This window comes from Simochromis diagramma, unplaced genomic scaffold (genome assembly GCF_900408965.1).
Source record: "Simochromis diagramma unplaced genomic scaffold, fSimDia1.1 OVJJ01000334.1, whole genome shotgun sequence".
NCBI classification, from domain to species: domain Eukaryota; kingdom Metazoa; phylum Chordata; class Actinopteri; order Cichliformes; family Cichlidae; genus Simochromis; species Simochromis diagramma.
This window is the reverse complement of record NW_024386764.1, coordinates 1350352-1358841: the sequence shown is the minus strand read 5'-3', so window position 1 is coordinate 1358841 and position 8490 is coordinate 1350352. Positions and strand designations below refer to the sequence as shown.

General features: G+C 41.8%; 1 protein-coding gene across 15 annotated transcripts in view; it reads right to left on the bottom strand.

Moving 5' to 3' along the window:
* Positions 1-3003: 3003 nt before the first annotated feature.
* Positions 3004-8490, bottom strand: part of ptprfa (protein tyrosine phosphatase receptor type Fa) — a 340154-nt gene continuing 334667 nt past the window's right edge. For all 15 annotated transcript variants that reach the window (XM_040030501.1, XM_040030485.1, XM_040030531.1 and 12 more), the window contains 4 exons: positions 7789-7914; positions 7497-7651; positions 7245-7380; positions 3004-6076 (listed from right to left, as the gene is read on the bottom strand). In XM_040030501.1, coding sequence (XP_039886435.1) covers positions 6008-6076; positions 7245-7380; positions 7497-7651; positions 7789-7914 — 486 coding nt within the window. In that variant the 3' untranslated portion in view covers positions 3004-6007. The remainder of the gene's footprint in view (positions 6077-7244; positions 7381-7496; positions 7652-7788; positions 7915-8490) is intronic.

Here is an 8490-nt window from a genome sequence, read left to right as displayed (position 1 = left end):
ACACAGCGCATATGAAGGCGGGGCTACCATAGTCTCCCAGCTAATCACAACGCCCTGTGTTTCCAGACCACGCCTCCTGCTGTTCTGATTACGGACAGCTCAGCTGATGAAACACCTGTTTCCCATTCTGAGATATTAAAAGTAAGTTGAAGAGATTCTGATGTTTTATTTTAATGTCACGGTTGTGAGAGGCCAGCAGCTTTTTTTATGTTCATTTTTTCACATTTGTATTGTGGATAAACCTTTGGCCTTTGATGGTAAACTGATGAGAACCAGATTGTGAGGCAAGAAGCCACTGGGTAGGCTTCCACTGCTCTGAGATCAGTTACAATCTGTGTTTTGTGTGGAAATACAACTAGCATTAGTAAGTAAATGAGCTTTGAGCTTTTACATCATCCTGATCAAGATGCCTTGTGCCAACAGTTATAGACGACAGGTGGTTCCACCGACAAAAAGTACTTGCTGCTGGAGTAATCAAGGAGTTGCACAGTCTATATGCATCCCCAATTGCTGTAGCAAGGGGGGAAAATTGCATAATCAGGATGTATATTGATTACAGACCATTCTAAATAAGTACAAGAACCCATGATGCCTTAGACTCAGTGGTTGGATGCATCAGTGAGCTTGATGAGACAGTGTACCAGGCTGTGGTTGACTCCTTTGGCACGCGGTGTGAGGAGAATCACTTACAGCTCAATGTGATAAAGATCAAAGAATTGACTGTAGACTTCAGGACCAGGAAACCTGTGACCCCTGTTTCAATCCAGGGGGTCGATGTGGACATCGTCGAGGACTATAAATACCTCGGAGTACACACGTTTAGTGAGAGACTGAGATTACACAAATGCACCACTGAACGACATAGGAAATCATTCCTGCCTGTGGCCATATCCATCTCCAACTCCTCTATCTAATGCACAGTACACAGTGTAATAGCTGCACCCTTTTGCACATCCTCCACAGTAAAATAACAAATAGCAAAGCTTTACAGGTTAATGTAAAATATCAATCTGAAATATTTCACTTCTGTGATATTCTGTATATTTATAATTGAGTTATTTGTATATATTAGAGCTATTTCTTATATTTTGTTAACTTTGAAATTTGTTCAGTCTCTTACTGTTATTGCCTTGAAGCAACTGTAACCATATAATTTCCATAGGTATTAATAAAGTTGGCAGCACGGTGGTTAGCACTGTTGCCGCACAGCAAGAAGGTCCTGAGTTCAATTCCACCATCATGCCGGGGTCTTTCTGTGTGGAGTTTGCATGTTCTCCCCGTGTTTGCGTGGGTTTTTGCCGGGTACTCCGGCTTCCTCCCACCGTCCAAAGACATGCAGCTTGTGGTTAATTGGATAATCCAAATTGCCACTAGGTGTGAATGTGCGAGTGAATGTGAGCACGAATGGTTGTCTGTCCCTGTGTGTTGGCCCTGCGACAGACTGGCGACCTGTCCAGGGTGTACCCCGCCTCTCGCCCTATGACAGCTGGGATAGGCTCCAGCACCCCCCGTGACCCTGAAAAGGATAAGCAGAAGCGAATGGATGGGTGGATTAATAAAGTTTTCTGATTCAGATTTTCAGGAATATGATTTGAAGGTGTCCACTGACAAGTTCCAAGTTTGTAAAACTGTATCCAAGCACATTTGCTACATTGTATCTGCCACCAGCCAAGAAAAATATAAGCAATAACTTAGTGGCTCCAGCCTACTGATCTTAAGACCCTATAATCCTTCTTGGGTTTCTGTATATGGCTGTTCTTTCTGAATTATCAGTGCTTTATTATCAGTTACTCAGTTTTTGTGCGAGTCTTGACAGATCTGACAAAATGCTGTCTTCCAGCACACTGAGGAAAGCAAACTCCAGCACATAGGACCATCTATTTTAAGAAATCAGAGCCTTTTGGACATCACACGTGGCCTACGTCCTGGCCTTTGCTGACCTGAAGTCCTATATACTGCATGTAAACTGTATCTTGATGCATGCTCAATCATCCAGGTAAGTAAATCCCCAAAGTTTGATTCTGTTCATTTGGATGTAGCGTTTTCAGTGGGAGAAACATTTCGTCACCCATCCAACTCTATCAAGAATACCCAGAGAGGTTGCATTGAGCAGATGTTCTGGAACTCTGAAAGAAATGATCATCTTGAGTAAAATGGGCTGTGGTTGATAAATCCCATGTGGTGCTAAATTCACCACCTCATCAGGACGGGGTCCTGATCAACTTGGTGCATCACTCTCTGCTATTCCAGACTCCCATTGGGTGATACTCTAATGGCCCTGCTAAGTAAGCTGGATCTACAAAGGGACCAGGATGGATGACGCTATTGGAAGGGTGAAATCGGAAGTAACAGCCATTGCAGCCATCCAGTGTTATTCAGAGCAGTCATCCAGAGATTGCTTTTCTTCAGCATGAAGGAGGAAGTCTGCAGCTGTGGAATGGGCTACTGTGTAGGAAGACTGCCAAACCAAACAGCCTTGTTAAAAGAAGGAAGTCAGGGTGCGATGTCTCAGTACACGGGTGCCCAGAAAGCACTACATTTATGATAAATTTGTACTGTTTTGCTGTCTTTTTACTCCAGACATTCTAATGTAACAATGCAGAGAAGATAAAAAGTTCCACTGGAGAAACGCTTCTTTTCAGTCATTATTACTAAGTGACTGTAGGATTTCCTTTTATACACCTTCAGTACTTTTACTTTTGATGCTTTTGATGCTGTGCAAAATAAAGTTCTTATTGGGTAAAATTTAGACTACAGGAAATTTGCAGAAATGTCATTTTGATAAACAAAATCCCCTAAATTTACTTTAATGAAGGTTTACTTCTATATTTTTAAAATAAACAACACCAAACAGTCACACGAGGACAGCAAAGCACAGCATATTTGTTTCCCCTTGGTCCACCGGGTGTCACCTCACGCCACATTTTTATAAAAATTGAAAGAAGTCACTGCTTTTATATGAAAAACCCAACATTTCAACTTTATTAACATCAAGATTTTGAAGACATTTTTTCTCTGCTTTTAATAGAAAACAGATCGTTTATACAACAGTTAGGACCCCTACAGCACAACTATGAGAAATGAATCCTTTAAGTGGGCCGCATCATTCAAAAGCCACCTCACTGTATCTTTCAATGAAAAACGCAGAGATGCATCAATGAACAATGATGTTGTTCTCTGAGCCTGCAACACAGTGATAAAAGAGGCGAGTTATCTGTGGTGGCGATCCCGTTTAAATGCATCCTGTCAATGTAAAATCATGTATGCAGATGGAGATGCAAAGATGAGTGAATATGTGAGATATGACTGTCTTGTACTGTAGGATGTTGAGTCCATATTCAGTGTGCTTTACAACAACTGGGCTGTTTTTGTACAAACACAATGTGGAGAATCTTTGTGAAATGAGTATGAGCGTCAGAAACCAGGCTGCATGTCACAGCAGAGCTTTTTCACATTAGTAACCCCTAATGTTAACGGAGGGCTTATTTAGCTTATTTCTAGAAGCATTTCCCTGTTGTTGTTGTTGTTGTTGTTGTTGTTGCAGTTTTTTAAAAGTTTGTAGTCCACTACAGGAGCATTAAATGATTTACAATAAAAAAAAAATCCTTATTTATCTCATATCCAGACACCAATAAATGTTTGGCCCACAGGAAATTTTCTATGAGCTGCATTTAGGCTTGGGTGATGTACCCGACTCAGGCTGAGTCTGCCTCCCTAAATTCAGCCACAGGTCCACCTTATTTGGACAAGATGCCAGCTGTTGTTGGACATTTGGGTCATATCTGGCCCACACAACACTCGTTTTAATGTTAAGCCCATCTCATGACTTTTATCCATGTCTGGTCCACCAGGATCTGCCAGTCATAAAACATGTGGCACATTTGTAGCCCCAGACGTATCACGCTGCTTGCCCCTCAGTTGAGCCTCCGTAAGGCTCTTGGCATTTTAGGTTTGCCTCTTCAACAATCCCACAGAGCCACATCAGGCCAGAGAGTGTGTTCTAGTTTCTTGTGGTCATGTGAAAAAGTAGCAGGCTAGAAAGCTGAACTTGGTAACGTGTACTGATTATTATAAAAGTCGATTTTAGCCTAAACTTCAACTTAAATGTCAAAACAAACTCCAATAGGTCTCAAACACAAGTCTCTTGTTAATAGTAATTTTTAACTATGCTGATTTCTGTTGCTGTGCAGAAACACTCTTCCTGTTGTCTTTTGAGCAACATGGCGCCATCACCGCTGCTTACATGTCATTTTTTAAGCCATTTTAAAATTTCCAGATATCAGATCAATGCTTGATGTGACATTTTTTCTCCCTAAATTTAAAACATCCTTTAAAGCAAATTGAAGTCTACTAACTTTGTGTTATTTGAACGTTGCATAAAAATACCAGGCAGTTTAGTGCAAGGTGAAACAGGTTAGTTTGCAGCATTGTGGTGATGTTCACAGTAATGCATGATGTTGACAGTGCAGAGAAGCTGCAGTGGCCACAGTCTGTGCTGGTTTATATCAGAGATAGCAGAAATCAAATGAAATTTAAGGTGATTCACTCACTGAATTTCACCTTTATGCCAGCTTTGTAGTATCTGGGGTTCATGTAACATCACCTGATATCGTTTTGAATTCAGTTGTGTAAATCCACAAAGAGCAGCGAGTACTGGCGTCGCAGCAGCAGCACATTTGAGCTGATCACAGCTAAGCAAAGAAAGTCTACCAGAGGTCCTGATTGTTTCCCTACACTGCAGTGTGTAACTTGTGCTGTTGGGTTTTTTATGCCATTTGCTGACAATAACAGAAATAAAGAGTGAATTTAATCCTTCAAGGAGAAGCAACAAAACCAATCTGATTAAAATTCATCCCAGAATATTGTCTGTTGTTCATTTTCACGATCCCTTTTTTCGCTTCTATTTCCCCTCATTCCCCCAATGGACAGTTGTGTATGGCTGCTCCTTTCTGAGCCTGGCGCTGTGAGAGGTCTCTTCCTGTTAAAAGGTAGTTTTTTGTCCTCACTGTCACTAATGTCGCTCACAGAGGATCTTCTGATGTTGGGGTTTTATTCTTTTTTTCTCTCCAGGTGTCAGAATTTCATTTTTTACGTGTGGAGCACGAGCTCTGCATTTGACGTCACACTTATTTCACAAAAACACTCATGAACAGGCCATCTGTGTTAGTCTACCTGAGTCCACAACTTTTCCAACTGCTTCATTATTCTTTTGCTGAAAGCCTCCAGATCTCTGAAGACTCTGAGAACATTATTTAATGACAAAAAACTCTGTACATGCTTGCAGTTCTTCAGATGTGATGAGTCTTTGCACATTTATAGCTGTGATGTATTTCATACTGCAGGTCACAAACCTTATTTGCTCAGTTGATCTGTCTAGTAGAGATCATGATTCTCCAAGTTTCCCTCTAAATAAGACCAACCGAATAACGATAAACATTAGAATATCATATCTGTGGTATAAAATAAAAAAATCATTAGCAGCTGTGAATATACGGCATCCAGTATTAATGACTTGGATCATGTTGAAAATACATGTCCTCTATTAAAAATTAAGAAAAATAAGAGAAGCAAATTAAGAAAAGACCCATTAAGACATATAGTAACCAATGTAAGTGATCACAAAATAAACTCTAATAATGGCTAACAACATAGTAATGATGGATATAAATGAAAGTAGCAGAAAAATAGTTTTTGCTATTTTGAGGAGGCAGAAATTGGGGAGTCGCAGGGATCAGAATGAGGCATGAGTACAGTACGAGTCTTTCAGGGTTGTTTTTTGGGAGGTTTTTGTGTGGGGTCTGTGGCAGAATCATGGCACCAGTCCAGGAGGGGGAGGTCATCACATCGCCTCTCCTCTTTCCATTAATCTCTCCTGATTCCTGCTGTGGTCATCTCCTCATCAGTCCTCTTCAGAGCCTCCTCATCAGCCTGCAGGGGCCAATGGAGCAGAGTGGATGTGGCTCAGAAGAGACACAAATCTCCTCTGAGGGCTTCTTTCTGGGCAGGGTTATGTTGCATAGTGATCAAAGCTTCCCAGGTACTCCAGAGCAGCCCGGTAGCACAGCTGGTACTGATCCTAGAGACACAGAATAAGTTTTGATCAGCACGTAAGGAGGATTATAGCAGAGACAAAGTTGTACAGTAAAGTGGATTTATTTTCATTAGGAACTTCAGGTTTGCCGCTGCAGTGCAGCAGCAGTTTATAATGTAAATATGTCACAAACATACCGGCTGACCTTCTGTTGTTTTAAAAATTTGCCCCAAATACCCTGTTAATTATCCCGCTACACAACACTTATATGAACCAAGCCAACCAGCGGTGAGATGAAACGTGATCATAAAAAGATTTGATTTGGATCAAACCAATTCATTGATAAATAGATTATACAATCGATAATCTTGTTTTCAACATGGTACAGTCGTGGGGACTTAAGTTTCATACTCACTAAGCGATGTGACGTTTGTGGTTTTAAACATTTCCACAGTAACTGTGACCTCCACAAATCAGAGATCACAGACCTTTTACAGGAGCACCTGCCATTGTTTCACAATCCAAGCTTACTTTAGATGGATGCAATATTATGGCTCCTAATCAGAATGTGGATGGGATTCTTACTCTTCACTGTTGAGCTCTGTTTCACTCTAAATGGAGCAATTTATAAAATAAACATCATAATGTATTCACAAACTGAAACCTTAAACTCATTGACAAAGTTTTACTGGGTTGCTTTTGCGTTCAGTGGACTGCCCCCTGCTGGTCATGAGATATAATGCAGGTTTAAGGCAAAGTCACTTTTCATATCTGAAGGCTACATCAGAGACATTATAAGGTGGAGGTGTGGAACTAAAGCGGAACAGAAATCTATGGGAGAACTCTGTAAACTCGGCGGTTGTCCTGCCCTGCCCTAACAGACCCATTCAACAGATAAACCAGTAAACATCTGCGCTGTGCATTGTCAGCTGTGCATTGTGGCACAGCTGAAAGTTCTGTGTAGCTCTGTGCACTTCGTGATGTCGATCAACATGTTTGTTTATTGCTCTGGCAGGAGGAGCCATAGAGACGTGGATTGTGTCTGCACAGATACTAATGAAGCCACAATGTTGTGTTGCTTTTTGAATTTGTAGATAGAGGTATAGCCAAGATATGTTATTGTTTGGGGAGAATCAAAAAGATGTGTTTTATTCTTTTATGTGCTGTTTATGACTGCGCCCTTGTGATGAACGCCCCTGCATCACACTGATACCTCTGTCTGCACCATAGCCGGTCTCTGAGTTCGGAGAGTCTTGACGGTCTGGAAGAGGTCGACCACTCCTTCATACCTCATCCTTTCCAGAACGATGCTCAGAGTAATAAACACACCAGTCCTCCCAACACCAGCACTGGTAAACATACATTAACATTATTATACTGAAATGTATCACTTAAAGCTTCTCGTGTCAGATTTTGACAACCAAACCGATTATACGCGGTCAAACATACACACGCTCTTAGTTACCTGCAGTGAACAGTGATGGGTCCATCTTGTCCGAATTGCTCTTTAGTTTTATGCACTTGGCCAATGAAGTCAATGAATCCCTCCCCGGTTTTTGGCACTCCTTGCTCTGGCCAATCCGTGAACTGAAACTGCCTGATGGTCCTCGATTGACCATCCTGGTTAATATGCAGGAAAATGGAAAGAAAAAAGGATAAATGGCTCACACAGAACGATCCCTGCCTCCCCCACCAGCTGGAAAGAGCGCACGAGTGATCTGCAGTCACATTCCTGCTGCTGCTAAAAGAGAACCTACCCGGGCATCAGTGACTTTGAACTCTCGGAGGATGTACTGAGGCATGTTGTACTCGGCCATTGGGTCCACAACAAAGTACTGGTAACGTGCAGAGCGCTCAGCAGGCCAGTACTGATGGCACTTTTCCTGAAAGATGGAGAGAAGATGATCGCAAAATGCATAACTGACTTGGAGTTTTAACACTGAGACCAAAATGCAACGATTAGGCCTCAGATTAGTGTGAAATGGGCAGTGGCTTCTGTTGCTGTCAGGCTGCTTTTGACCACCACGCTTTTTTCCTTCTGTGTAAGCACCCACAGCACAGCAAACAACCCCAGTGTCTGCTGATAAAGGAAATAAAAGCAATGTGACACTTCAGCACCAGCTTCTTCAAGGACTTTGATAACACAGAGACTGGACAAAGGCTGACGTGGTGGAACAGGAGCATTCATTTGAAAGCAGGTCATTGCTGAATTATAGCAAAATGTGAGTATCTGCATGTCCTTATGAATCATCAACACTGCTGTTTCTTGTAACATTTAAGAGTATATGACAATGAACTCTATGCATCGATGTTGTAACATACACAGAGCTGGAGAAATCCTGCATGACATCAGGCAGGCTGTAACGTCGAGCTCAGCTACATGCCCGTCAGCTCAGCTGATCTCACAGCTCGTCCATATCAGCTCAGCCCAGAACTATTTAAGCTGCCAGCCGCTTTGC